This window comes from Nicotiana tabacum, chromosome 17, assembly GCF_000715075.1.
Source record: "Nicotiana tabacum cultivar K326 chromosome 17, ASM71507v2, whole genome shotgun sequence".
In the NCBI taxonomy this organism is placed as follows: domain Eukaryota; kingdom Viridiplantae; phylum Streptophyta; class Magnoliopsida; order Solanales; family Solanaceae; genus Nicotiana; species Nicotiana tabacum.
In genome coordinates, this window is record NC_134096.1 from 57,409,672 (window position 1) to 57,425,287 (window position 15,616).

Sequence of the window (15,616 nt, forward strand, 5' to 3'; positions counted from 1 at the left end):
TCGCTCCTCATTCGTCCGTGGTGATAAGTTTAAATCAGGCCAAATTCTTTCAGCCGGAACCTGTCCGGCAAAAACTGCTCTATAATAACCACCCGGCAACTGAAGGTTATCCCTACTATGCTCAACCTCATTATTGCGAACGTCTTCGACCTTGACGTACATTTCCAACATTTTTATCACAAGAAATTCCCGGTATTCATCTGGAGTCCTCAAAAAATCCCTCAAAGTTTCATCATCGTCAATGTTAAAGTCAACGTAACAAGAAACCCCTTGCGGAGTGACGGAATACAGATATACTCCGGTTACTTTAAGGTTCACCGAACGTTTCCTCACACTCATGTTTTTACATAACTACGATACCAATGTATCGTATTCCATTGTAAGTGGCAACTTAACATGACACTATGGAGATAAACTATAGCTCACAGTGTTATTCGCCGCCACAACCTCACTTCTCCAATATAATGAAACCCTTACTTTTCGCTCTTGAGACATTATGAAAAAATGCTTGAGAATTTAACAAGAAGAAAATTTTTAACAGGAGTTATGCATATTTTTGAATGGATTTTGTAAAATCCTAACGCCTTTAAATAAGGCAATGCCTAACTCGGAGGGGATGAAATATTTTAGGTATAACGCTCTTTTAAAGAGCGTTATACCCATTTGAATTATTATTATGTCAGTTAAATGCATGAGACTTATTGGTGGGCCCACAAAACAGGTATAACGCTCTTTAAAAATGCACTATACATATAATGCCTTTAATAACATCGTTATATATGTATAGCGTTTTTTTAAAAAGCGCTATACCTTAACGTCCAAAACGTCTGTTAATGTATAGCGCTCTTTAAAAAAGCGTTATACATAGATAAGTCACTCTTTTTGTTTTACACTTATTTACGTTCTAGATGGCAAAAAGAACGACATTTAGGTTCTGAAACTGCCGACATTTTACAACATTATTGCTTCCTATTTGCCTAACTTTGGACCTTCCAATAATTGTTGCTCAATCTACCTTCAGCGCAAATAATAAATAGACTAAGAGTGTGGTGTGATTGACGAGATTTCATTATCGTTAACTATAGATTTTGAATTTGAGTTTTGGGAATAAAGAAATTTATGGCAGGAAGTGTTTCCCGTTTCTTTTTCTGGGCTATACTTGAAGCTAATCTAAATTAATAGAGCTAATTAATTTCAAATATTGAATGGTTAAAAAAAGGGAAAAAAAGCTATACTACTTGTCTGCTGGCTGCCGAATGACATTACATCAATGATTGCTGTCACTTATCAACACATCAAAATTACAATATCAAGAATACTATTGGATAATTCAATATCCACCACATAAATAGCAGTGGATGCTCCTAGCAATCACAGTACGAACGACGTCATGCAAATTGCAAGGGCTTCGGAACAAAAATGTGATACTTTTTTTTCTCAAACGATCGAAATATGTGGAAAAAATATCAGTGACCAAATACATATAACGTCTTGTTAAAGGAAAGGACGTTATATTTAACGCCCGTTCACCCGTTAAGGTATAACGCACTTTAAAAGGGCGTTATACTTGAATATGAAAAGACGGGTAAGTATAGCGCCGTTTATTATACCTACATAATAAATCGTCTCCTTCCCTTTCCTATCAAACAGAACTCCCCCATTAAAACCAAAACATTACAGCGCCCCCCCCCCCCATTAACGACCGAAAAAAACTCTAGTGGACCCCACCCGTCCCACAAAAAGTAAAGATTCTCGGTCCCACATCCTAGTTAAGGCGTTCTCTCGTTGTGGGTTGCTCGTTTCGGCTCTAAATCGCCAAATCTTCAACTTTCCTAAAATCTTAAATCGAGATATTCCGACTTAGTTTTTGTTGAAACTCATATAAAAAATGCATATTAGTTGTTTTTAATGTGTTCTATGTTATTTTGTGATTGTTTTGCGATTTAACTATTTTGTTATTTTTATCCGGACTATGATATTAGTGTGCTAAAATTATTAGTAAAAATAGAGAAATTATTATTAGTTGTTAAAGAAAATATTAATAAGTTACTTTTTACTGTGGTATATGTATTTTCGTGAATGTTTTGTGATTAAATTTATTTGTTGTTTTTATCTGGTTTAGATTATTTATTTGCTTAAAGACTAGTAAAATAGATAAATTGTTACTTTAGTTCCCTCTAGTGGTATCTTGTGGCATAATGTAGTGCTTGTATTTGTAATGTAATACCCTTTTAGCGTAGTAAAATGTAGTGCCCATTATCGTAGTATCCTTGTAGTTATTGAAATTAATCATTTAAGTATCTATTATACCCAAAAATACGTCAAAATAGCTGATAGTTCAAACAAAAACTCTGTTCAATTCTAGTCCACGATCGTAAGAAAATAACATAAGAAAACAACAAAAATTCAGGATATCTTGGTGCTACTGGGCTTCAAATATCGAGCCCGAAACCCATATGTGAATATTTAATAATTAAATCTTGTATAATTATGAAAATATATTATTTAATTTTATTATAGTAAAAAATAAGTGAGTCATAAACAAAAATATATAATAATAAAACTAACATATAAATTAATAAAACTAACATATACAATATTAAACTAACATATAAATAATAAACTAATATTTAAAATAACAGACATGTTGAGTGATAAATCGAGAAAATTTTCTCATCATGAACACAAGAATTCAGAATATTTTGGTGCTAATGGGCTTCAAATATCGATCCCGGAACATACATGTGAATATTTAATAATTAAATCTTGTATAATTATGAAAATTAACTATTTAATTTACAAACAAACATATAAAATAATAAAACTAACATGTAAAATAATAAACTAACATATTAAAGTAAAATAATGTAATTAATCTTGTTTAATTTACAGTAGACGACATGGAGGTTCCGCCTTTGCATCCCGGACCTTTCAGCCTGAAGCTACTGTTGTTATAGCGCGATCATAGGTCGTCCCACATATGGGAGGGACAGTTACTGGCCCAGACTTTCCGCGCCAGGAGAGTAGACGATATGTGGGGATTTCTCAGGGATCGCGCTCTCCATCCCCGTATAGTCAGACGCCTCCAGGATACAGGCGCGTGTGTATTATTTCCTCAATTGTGATGGATTGCGGTGCGAACATTAAAAATATTTTGCTCGTTGCAATACTGTAAAAATGAATGCCAATGTGCTCGGTTCCTGTATTTCTCAAATCTTTTCATTGGTATTGGCATAAATTCAACACACTTTTCTGTCAATGACGATGCACCTGTAGCCCTTTCAACAAACCTCTCCGCCATCAGCTTGAATGACATCCGCACCATGACAGTGACAGGAAATCCTCATGCAGACTTCAATAACCCATTGAAAGACTGACACATTTATAGTCAGAATTCCCCATCTTATGCTACCATCCACATGCAAGTCCACTTATCAAGCTCATGCCGCATCAACCAACAATAAGCTCCCTCGTCTTCCTGCCTGATAGATTCCATGCGCCTCCTGAATTTACATTATTGGTGATCTGTTGGAGCCATTCATATTAAATCATGTAAATCCTTGTTGGGATATGCCTTCTGGAAATTGGCCTTCAGGTGCCTCACATAGTAAGGGTGGTATGCATACAGTTACTGCCATGCACGCAAATTCTGTACAAAACTTAAAATACCACCATGCCGATCAGATAATAGACAAATACCTGAACGATGTTTGATAACGTGCTCTTTCAAGTGGTTCAAAAATAGTGTCCACGTCTCTTGGTTTTCATTGGCACAAATAGAAAAAGCTAAGGGAAATATACTTCTATTAGCATCTACTTCAACGACGATCAACAGCTTAATATCATACTTTCCATAGACATGAGTGTCGTCTATGGATATTACCGTCCGACAATGCACAAAACCATCAATTTCTGGTTTAAATGCCCAGAAGACGTATCTGAATGTATATTCTAGTATTCCCGGATTCTGCTCAAGCTTCCATTCAACAACAGTCCCGGGGTTAAAGTATTGCAATGCAGCCATGTACCTGGGTAGAGATCTAAATGACTTATCCCAGTTACGATAAACAATTTCAAACGCACGTTTGCACCCGAGAAATGCCTTTCTTTTAGTAAACAATTTCAAAAAATTTCAAAACTTGTAAAATATATATTTGGCTGGTACCCCCTGTGGAATATATGAGTGTTAATACAAATTCAATATAGCAAAAATAAACATCGTAACACAAAGGAAAATTGAAGTTTACCACTCGTCTTGTGGATCATGTAAAGTAGGAGAGATATTTCTTTCCTCGCTACTCATTCGCCCGTGGAGATAAGTTTAGATCAGGACAAACTCTTTCAGTTGGAACCTGTTCGGCTAAAACTGTTCCAAAATAACCACCCGATGACTGAGGGATATCCTTTCTTTGCGCAACCTCATTATTGTGAACATCTTCAGCTTTGACGTACATTTTAAACATTTGTCTCAAAAGAAATTCCATGTATTCATCCGGAGTTCTCAAATATCACTCAGAGTTTCATCATCCTCAATGTTAAACTCAACATAACAAGCAACCCCTTGCGGAGTGACAAAATACGGATATCTTCCGGTTACTTTAAGGTTCACCGAACGTTTTTTTACATAATAACGATACCAATCTATCATACTCCATTGTAAGTGGAAACTTAACATGACACTGTGGATGTAAATTATAGCTTACTGAGTTATTCAACACTACAACCTCCCCCCCCCCCAATATAATGAAACCCTGATTCTTCGCTCTTCATACATTATGACAAAATGCAAAACAACTTAACAAAGAAAAATTTAACAAAACTTGAGAATTTTTCTTAATGGATTTTTACAAAATCCTTAACGTCTTTAAATAAGGCAATGCCCAATCTGGGGGGTCGAATATTTTGAGGTATAACGCCTTAAATAAGGGCGCTATACCCATTTGAATTATTGTTATGTCAGTTAAGCACAGAATAATTATTGGTGGGATCACAAAATATGTATAGCGCCTTAATAAACGACGTTATACTTACCCGTCTTTTCATATTCAAGTATAACGCCCTTTTAAAAGGTGCTATATGTATTTTGGTCACTAACTTTTTTTTCACCTATTTTTATGTCTTGAGTCCAAAAACTCATTATTTTGGTTCCGGACTCTTGCATACATTAAAACTCATTATTTTGGTTCCAGACTCTTGCATCCAACGATTCATACATTATACAACTATTTTTCAACTTTCATACAACATTCAAATAAAAAAATATATATAACTACAACATAATATAATTTACATACAATTATACTACAACCTTACTACAATTTCGTAAGTATATGGTATGTCATGTGTTCTTCTTGTTTTGCTTCGAGTTTCAATATGAAATTCAGCCAAAATCAAGTCTAATCTTCACCAAACACCCTCAAATTTGAGATATAAACTCCAAACAATATTTCCAATTATTTGCATCAACACCCAATCCAAACAAATAATGGTTTTTGAAAATTCAAATTCGAATTCAAAGCTTCAAAACTTTTTAACGACTCTCAATGGTGGAGAGTCAAACACCTGAATACTAAAAACTCTTTACTTCTCATCGTCGAGGAGGATTTTTATCCAACTCATTTCAAACCTCTCCAGTTACTGTCATGACAAGCTAAAAAGCTTGTTGATAAGGAAAAGAGATAGTTATCTCCTAATACTACGCTAACACCAAAAAACTATTAGATACCAAAAATATTTACTTAGCTAATAAAGCTAATTATGACTTAAAATAAGTAATACACAGCTGGAAGGAGTCTTACTGAAAGATGAGTGCAGAGAAAATAGGAAAAAGATGTAACCAAATCCCCTAATTAGAATGATAAATTGTATATAATTTGTAAGTAATCCTTGTTTAGGGCGGGTAATATACAAAATGCTTTCAACATACAAATTTAGGGCCAATCAACTACGTTGATAAAGAATATAGTTATTACCCTAAACAAGGAGTCTTATAAATGATGGATTGTATATAATTTATAAGTAATCCTTGTTTAAGGCGGGTAATATACAAAATTAGGATAAATTTGGTAAATAAGTTTCAAATATTGTATGGAAGAAATTTTAAAATTTCGAAAAAAGTAAAAAATAATTTGGAATTGTTTTTAAATTTATCTGAGTGCTTTGAAGTGAAAATATTGAAATATAAATTTTCAAAATTTTTCAGATTTTAAAAAGATTTGAAATTCAACTTCAAGTGAAAATTTGAAATTTTCAGCGCCATCTCAACCGGGTAAATTTCTAGGTCTTTTCACCAGCGAGAGCAAGATTCCACATTCCCTTTCTTTCCTTTTCCTTTCACCCAATTTGGTAAATTTCTAGGTCTTTTCACCAGCGAGAGCAAGATTCCACATTCCCTTTCTTTCCTTTTCCTTTCACCCAATTTAAAAAGATTGGCCTCAAATGAGAGACTGATTGGTATCTATCAAAACTGACTTCCATTGCATGTAGAACATTTAAAGCGAATATAAGCCATGATTCGGAAATCAATAAACCTGCCTTGGGCAACATTGCTCTGTTCAGCTAATTTTCTTGTTTCATTTTCATTTCTACTTGGTCTGCTTTCATTTCTTTTGTTTTCTATTGAAAGGTAAAAAATAACTGTAAATAACTACTCATATAGGTGGAACTACTCACAAGCAAAAAAATAATGCAAACAACGTGACAGAGTCCATCTCATTCAAAAGTCAAACTAATAGGCATGTGCCTAAAGAAAATTTCTTTGGTTTGATAATCAACTTTGCTGAATTTTTTTGGTTTGATAGTCAACTTTGTTGAATTGTTAATATTGAAGAAAAAGATAAAAAAGTATGCAAATTGTCAAATATAGTAAGCTTTAGAGAGTGAAGTTTCGGCTATAATACACCAACAAAAGAGAGAAAGTAAGATTGAGGTTTCACAGACAAGGTATAAGAAAGTAGTCTGTGAAAAAAATAGAGAGTGAGCGATATTGTAGTGAGGTGGGAATATCAAAAGAGAGTTATTTCTTTTGAGTGTTGTAATGGTCTTTGGTGTATTTTACTCGGACCTACAAAGTGTAAAATTCCTTGCTATAGTGATATCAGTTGCTCATATCGGGGCAGTAATTTTTTCTTTATTCAAAAAGGTTTTTCAAGTAAAAATCTTGGTGATGTTGTCACTCTTTTATTCTTGTTAATTACCGTATCTCGGTGCTACATTATTATTCTGCTTTTATTACTGTGAATATTATTTCTGTAGGGAGTTTTTTCCCAACAATTGGTATTAGAGCACAGGTTCCGCTCGTTCACAGAAGTATTATTCACTGTCGGTAGTACTATACTCATTGAAAAAAAAAGTCTGGAGTAAAGTACGAGGCATCAAAATTCAATGGAGATAGCGGTTTCTCAACATGGCAAAGAAGGATGAGGGATCTACTCATCCAACAAGGATTACACAAGGTACTAGATGCTGATGCCAAAACGTTGGATACCATGAAAGCTGAGGATTGGACTGCCTTGGATTAAATGGCTGCTAGTGCAATTAGGTTGCACTTATCAGATGATGTGATAAATAACATCATTGATGAAGACACCGTATGTGACATTTGGACAAGGTTGAAAAGCCTATATACGTCCAAAATGCTGACAAATAAATGTACCTGAAGAAGCAGTTTAGACAACTTATTACCTGATCAATAGGAGTCCATCAGTTCCATTGGCATTTGACATCCCAAAGAGAGTTTGGACCAACAAGGAGGTGTCCTACTCACATCTGAAGATATTTGGTTGCAGAGCTTTTGCACATGTACCAAAGGAGCAAAGAACAAAGCTGGATGATAAATTTGTTCCCTACATATTCTTGAGATATGGAGATGAAGAGTTCAGATAAAGATTGTGGGATCCTCTAAAGAAGAAGGTCATCAGAAGCAGAGATGTAATCTTCCAAGAAAATGAAATTAGAACTGCTGATGATATTCCAGAGAAGGCCAAGAATGGTATAATTCCTAACCCTGTTACTATTCCTTCTACTTCTAACAATACCACAAGTGCAGAAAGTAGGACCGACGAGGTTGTCGAGCAGGGGGAGAAACCTGGTGAGGTTATTGAGCAGGAGGAGCAATTTGATGATGGTGTCGAGCAAGTGGAGCACCCCACTCAGGAAGAAGAACAACCTCAGTCTCTGATGAGATCAAAGAGGCCAAGGGTAGAGTCATGTAGGTACCCTTCCACAGAGTATGTCCTCATCGGTGATGAAGGGCAGCCAGAAAGTCTTAAGGAGTGTTGTCCCATCCAGAAAAGAACCAGTGGATGAAAGCCATGCAAGAAGAGATGGAATCTCTACAGAAAAATGGAACGTACAAGCTGGTTGAACTTCCAAAGGGTAAAAGACCACTCAAATGCAAACGGGTCTTTTACTTCCAAAGGGTAGTAAAAGGCTTCGAACAGAAGAAATGTATTGATTTTGACGAAATTTTCTCACCTGTTGACAAAATGACTTATATTCGAACAATCTTGATCTTAGAAGCTAGCCTAGATCTTGAAGCGGAGCAGTTGGACGTGAAAACTGCATCTCTTCATGGAGATTTAGAAGAGGAAAACTATATGGAGCAGCCAGAAGGATTTGAAGTAGGTTAAAGGAAACACATGGTGTGCAAATTGAATAAGAATCTTTATGGATTGAAGTAGGCACCAAAGCACTGGTACATACAGTTTGACTCATTCATGAAAAGTCAAACATACATAAATACCTATTCTGATCCATGTGTATACTTTAAAAGATTTTATGAGAATAAATTTATTATATTATTGTTGTATGTGGATGACATGTTAATTGTAGAAAAGGATAAGGGGTTGATTTCAAAGTTGAAGGGAGATTTGTCCAAATCATTTGATATAAAAGACTTGGGCCCAACACAACAAATTCTGGGTATGAAGATAGTTCGAGAGCGAACAAGCAGAAAGTTGTGGCTGTCTCAAGAGAAGTACATTAAACGTGTACTCGAACGCTTCAACATGAAGAATGCTTAGCCATTCAACACACCTCTTTCTAGTCATCTATAGTTGAGCAAGAATATGTGTCCTACAACAGTGGAGGAGAAAGGGAACATGGCTAGAGTTCCTTATTCTTCAGCAGTCGGAAGCTTGATATATGCAATGGTATACATCAGACCTGATATTGCACATGCAGTTGGTGTTGTCAGCAGATTTCTTAAAAATCCTGGAAAAGAACACTGGGAAGAAGTCAAGTGGATACTCAGGTACCTGAGAGGTACCATGGGAGATTGTTTGTGCTTTGGAGGATCTGATCCAATCTTGAAGGGCTATACAAATGCTGATATGGCAGGTGACATTGTTAATAGAAAATCCACTACTGGATATTTGTTCATGACAATCAAAGTTGTAGAAGTGTGTCACACTTACTACAACTGAATCGGAGTATATTGCCGCCACTGAAGCTAGCAAGGAGATGATATGGTTGAAATGGTTCCTTCAAGAGCTTGGATTACATAAGAAGGAGTATGTCGTCTATTGTGAAAGTTAAAGTGCAATAAACCTTAGCAAAAACTCCATGTACCATGCAAGAACAAAGCATATAGATGTGAGATATCATTGGATTCGTGAGCAGGTGAAAAACGAATCTTTACATGTCAAAACGATTCGCACGAGTGAAAATCTTGCTAATATGTTGAGCAAGGTGGTACCAAGAGACAAGTTTGAGCTATGCAAAGAACTTGTCGGCATGCACTCAAACTAGAAGACAGTTCTACCTCCTCTAGATGAATGAGACTGGAGGGGGAGATTGATGGGGTCTATCTCATTCAAAAGACAAAGTAATAGGCATGTGCCTTAGTAAAATTTCTTTGGTTTGGTAACCAACTTTGTTGAATTTCTTTGGTTTGGTAGCCAACTTTGTTGAATTTCTTTGGTTTGGTAGCCAACTTTGTTGAATTGTCTACATTGAAGAAAAAGATGAAAAAGTGTGCAAATTGTCAAATATAGTAGGCTTTAGAGGGTAAAGCTTCGGCTATTAAAGGAGAGCTTTAGCTCTCATTTCTACACACCAACAAAAGAGAGAAATAAAGAGTGAGGTTTTACAGACAAGGTATAAGAAAGTAGTCTGTGAGAAAAATAGAGAGTGAGCGATATTGTAGTAAGGTGGGAATATCAAAAGAGAGTTATTTCTTTTAAGTGTTGTAATAGTCTTTGGAGTATTTTACTCGGGTCTACGAAGTGTAAAATTCCTTGCTATAGTGATATCAGTTGCTCGTCTAGGGCCCGTGGTTTTTTTCTTATTCAAAAGGGTTTTCCACGTAAAATACTTGGTATTGTTGTTACTCTTTTATTCTTGTTAATTACCATATCTCAGTGCTACATTATTATTTTGCTTTTATTACTATGAATATTATTTCTGTAGGGGGTTTATTCCCAACACAACCTACTACAATTAAAATTATATTAATACAGTAGTATAAAAGCTCTTTATAGAAAGAGGGAAAAAATTAGAAGAGGGGTTGAGGAAGGGTCCCGAAATTAAAAGAAAGAGGGACTTACCTGTGCGCGGTCTGGTCCTCTCGTGCGCAACCGCGCACATATGGCAGTACGCTGGTGCACATGTGCGGTCGTGTGCACAGTCTACCCTTCAGGTGCACGACCGTGCTTGTCCAAGCTTAGGTTGATGATGTAATTTGCGCGGCACACCTTTTCAGGTGTGCGGTCCCGCATGTGTACACTCACAAGGAGCCTTTTCAAATCCTCAATTCCGACCTTCCGTAACATATACCTTCCTGCAACCACCAAGTCATAATATACACTAACGTCTACCTAATCTACGCTACAAGAAAGAAACAAACAAACAAAAGGGAAAAGTTAAGCTAGTAAAAGAGTTAGAGGTAGTTCTGAGTTATAGTCGTCAGCTTGACTCAACCGGGTATCATTAACTGATTATGATGCTCGAGGATTTCTGAGCAAATCCTCCAGCAAGATATGATTTTAGCATGTGCCCATTCACTTTGAAACTCTCTGTTCCGTCCATGTTCTGGATCTCAATCGCCCCATATGGTGATACATGTTTCACCATATACGGTCCCGTCCATCTAGACTTAAATTTTTCGGGGAACAATATGAGTCTACTATTGTATAGTAAGACCTTTTCGCCTTCATTAAATTCCTTAGGTTTAATCATACGGTCATGCCATTTCTTCGTCTTCTTGAAAATTCGCACATTCTCATATGCGTCCAATCTGAATTCCTCCATCCCATTTACCTGTGACCTTTTGTGTTCACTTGCAAGACTAAGATCAAGATTAAGCAATTTAATTGCCTAATAAGACTTATGCTCTATCTCCACAGGTAAGTGACATGAATTTCCATATACCAACTTGAAGGGTGAAGTCTCTATGGTTGTTTTGAACGCTGTTCTATATGCCCATAAAGCTTTATCTAACTTTACTGATCAATCCTTTCTGGAAGCACTAACCATTTTTTCTAGAATTCTTTTAAGTTCACGGTTATCTACTTCTACCTGCCTGCTAGTTTGAGCATGATATGGGGTTCTCATTTTATGAGTTACCCCATATTTAGACAGTAGAGTGGCAAACTATTTATTTATAAAATGTGACCCATTGTCACTGATGAAGACTTGGGGAGTTCCAAAGTGGGTGAAAATATTCTTCCGAAGAAATTCATATACTACCCAAGCATCGTTGCCTCGACCCACTTGGAGATGTAGTAAATGTCAACTGGGATGTACTCATAGGAATGGAACGATGGTAAGGGACCCATGAAGTCAATGCCCCACACATCGAAGATTTTGCATACCAAAATGGAATTCAGGGGCATCTCGTCCCTTTTACTAATGTTACCTATCCATTGGCATTTGTCACATACATCCACGTAAGATATTGCGTCTTTGTACAGAGATGGCCAATAAAAACTGGCCTCCATGACCTTCGCTGCTATCCTATTTCCTCCACAGTGTCCTCCAGCTTCTCCATCATAACAATGAGACAATATACTTCCCATTTCCCCTTCTAGTATGCATCTCCGATTTACACCATCTACACATAATTTAAACAAAATGGGGTCATTCCAGATGTAGTTTTTTACCTCACTTTGTAGCTTCCTTTTCTGGTCGGAGGTCAAGTCGTGTTGTAGCCATCCACTAGCCAAAAAGTTAGATATGTCAGCAAACCATGGTAGTCTATCGAAGACCGCTGCAATGGAAAAAAATTGCTCATCTAGGAACTCTTCTCGAATGTCCACCGCTTCAACAAGTGGTTTCTCCAATCGCGACAGGTGGTCAGCCACTTGATTTTCTGTGCCCATCTTGTCTTTGATTTCTAGATCAATATCTTGCAGCAACAATACCCATCGTATCAAATGCGGTTTGGACTCTTTCTTACTCAGCAAATACTTTAGTGCTGAGAGATCAGTCTGCATTATCACCTTGCTTCCCACTAGATAGGATCTGAATTTGTCAAAAGCGAAGACCACTGCAAAGAACTCCTTCTCTGTGGTAGCATAATTCACATTCAAATCTGAAAAGATTGACATCATGCATCTCTGAAATATAGTTGGTGCGTTGCATAGTCCAAAAGGCATTCTCCGGTATGCAAAGATTCCGGAAGGGCAGGTAAAGGTGGTTTTCTCAACATCTTCGGGAGCAATGGGTATTCAATTATAACCTGAATATCCATCTAAGAAGCAGTAACATCCACGCTCTGCCACCCTCTCCAATATCTGATCAATGAAAGAAAGAGGGAAATGATCCTTCCTTGTTGCATCATTTAGCCTTTGGTAGTCTATGCACATCCTCTAACCAGTAACTGTTCTAGTAGGAATTAGCTCGTTGTCCTCGTTTTTCACTACCCTTATGCCCATTTTTTTGGTACAACCTGTACGGGGCTGATCCATTGGCTGTCAGAGATGGAAAATATTATACATGCATCCAAAAATTTGAGTATCTTTTTCTGCACCACCTCCACAAGGTTTTTATTCAATTTTCGTTGGCGCTGCACTACCGGTTTGCTCACTTCTTCCAACATAATCTTGTGCATGCAGATTGCCGGGTTGATTCCATGAATATCGGCTATACTCCAATCGATTTCCTTTTTATGCTTCCACAGTAACTCTACGAGCATGCGTTCCAGTGTCGGCTCAACCACCAGGCGACTAAAGCGGAAGCTTTAGGCCCGCAAAAATAGAGGCCCCAAAATTTACTTCCTTTTATATGTTTATAAATTATAACATATGTTTTATCTATAAATATAAAATAATTACTACTAATAGTTATGATTAATTATGAGGATTTTTCTTCGATCATTAACTAGTTTTCTGCCTACTTACACAATCATTAGTCACATAGTTACATATTTTATGTTATTTTTTAATAGATGTGCTTGATGTAATTATGAATATAAGTGGTCGACAAATTAAATCGGCAGCTTCTTTATACTTATTTTACTCTAATTTGAATCACTTTTGTTTACAACTATAGCTTTGTATAATGTTTTTTCCTTTCAGGCTATTGTTGACATGTTTCCAGTAAATTAGCTCATGAAAAAGCTCCAAATTAGAATATAAGTATTTAGCACATGATCGTTGCTCTGGAGGGTTGTGATCAAAATTATAATTAAAAAATCTTATTTAAGATCAACAAAGTTTCAATGAAGATTAAGTGGATTGGTTACATTATTAATTGGAAAACAATTTTCTCTATAAAAATTGATCATAAAAAAATAATTAGCAATTTTTCACCGAAAAAAGCTAAAAAATAAACTTCAAAAAGGAAAATATGATAATTTTATTAAAACAATATTTTGCTTTAGGCCACCTACTTTATCGAGCCGCCTCTTATGTGTTCATGTTCACCTATCAGGTCAGCAGCAGCAATCATAGAAAAATTGTTAGTCTCCAAAAATGCATATTTCAAATGTATCGGGAGTACTTTCAATTCCAGCTTCGGCTTGATCTTTTCGTTCTCGAATTCTTTGTCTACCGCATGGTTTTTATCTTCCAGTGCCTCAACTGCCTTCTTGATTTCAAGATCTTCATCCTTTGCTGTACTTGATTGACTAATGCATCTCTCTAATGAATCGCCTACCAGCTTATCCTGCTTGTGTCTTTCAGCTAATTCTCCCACCACATCCAGTTTTAAACAAGTATATATAGATGCCTCATCACACGGGTATTTCATCATTCTCTTCATTTGAAACATCACTTTTTTGTTTTCGCTCGTAGCGTGCGTTGACCCTCATATATATCAAGAATAGCCCAGCCAGTGCGAAGGAATGGTTCCACCCAAGATTAGAGGTACCTCCTAATTCACTTCCATATCTACTACAATGAAGTCTACTGGGAAGAAAATTTTATCCACCCTCACCAAAATGTCCTCAATTATGCTCTCCGGTATGATCGTGGTCCGATAAGCCAATTGCGAAGATACTGGCACAGATTTGATCACTCCTAGTTCTTCTTCCAATTTCTTGAACATCGATAATGGAATCAAGTTAATGGATGCACCTGAGTCACATAATGCCTTGTCAAACTTTTCGCTCCCCAATAGGCAGGGTATAGTGAAACTGCCAGGATCCCAACACTTTTGAGGAAATTCTTTTTGTATAATGGCACCACGGTGTGCATTGAGTTTGACCACTTTCGTTTCCTCGAGCTTCCTTTTACTTGACAGGATTTCCTTCAGGAATTTTGCATAGGCTAGCATCTGGGTGAGCACCTCAATGAACGGGATGTTCCCATACAATTATTTCAGAATCTCCAAGAATTTCCCAAACCATTTATCTAGTTTCTCCTGCTTCATCTTCTGAGGAATAGGTAATACTTGCATGTTCTTGTTTTCCTCAACTGTGCTGCTTAGTTTATGCTTATCAACCTCCTTGTTACTAATATCCTCCTTAGGCAGAGATTCACCATTTTTATGTTCTTCTGCTATCTTGGTTGAGTTGATCTCCTTCTCAACCCTTGGTTTTTCAATGGGCTCTGCTAATGTTTTCCTACTCTTGAGAGACACGACCTTGATCGTCTCTTTTGGATTCTTCTCAGTGTCTATCGGCAAAGTCCTTGGAGCCCTTTCTGATAATAATGATGCGAGTTGTCCTATTTGACTTTCTATATTACGGATGGCTATGCCTTGCTCTCAAATTTTTCATCTGATTTATTTATGAATCCCTTCATTAGATCTTCTAAACTTGATTTGTTGGGTTGTGGAGGCTATTGGTTGCCTCTGTTGGTTTTGGAAGCCAGGAAGTCCTTGCACTGGTGCTCTGGGATTTTGCTGCTGCTATGAGTTCGAGCTACCATTTGAAGAACTCTATGAGAATCTCGTGTGCCTCTGTCCCATAGAATTAAAATTACCACCTCCTTAGTAGTTGCCTCTGTTAAAATTCCCCAATGCCTTAACTTCTTCTTCTGCGGTAAAGGTTTAACACTCATGAGTTGGGTGTCCCAATCCACCGATGTCACATCCCACATGTGATTGATTTTGTACCTGAGCTATCGTCAGTTGCTTGATGTCCTTAGCCATAGCTGCAATTTGGGCATGCATTGCTACAGACGATTCTACTTGGTGCACCCCTGCTGATCTTCTTCGTTCCTTAGTCAGTGGA

At 36.8% G+C, this 15,616-nt stretch overlaps 1 protein-coding gene across 1 annotated transcript; it reads right to left on the minus strand.

The window, feature by feature from the left end:
* Positions 1 to 14,313: 14,313 nt before the first annotated feature.
* Positions 14,314 to 14,715, minus strand: LOC142171865 (uncharacterized). Its single transcript, XM_075235569.1, has one exon. It carries the CDS (start codon positions 14,713 to 14,715, stop codon positions 14,314 to 14,316), a length of 402 nt encoding a protein of 133 aa, XP_075091670.1.
* Between the last annotated feature and the right edge of the window lie 901 nt (positions 14,716 to 15,616).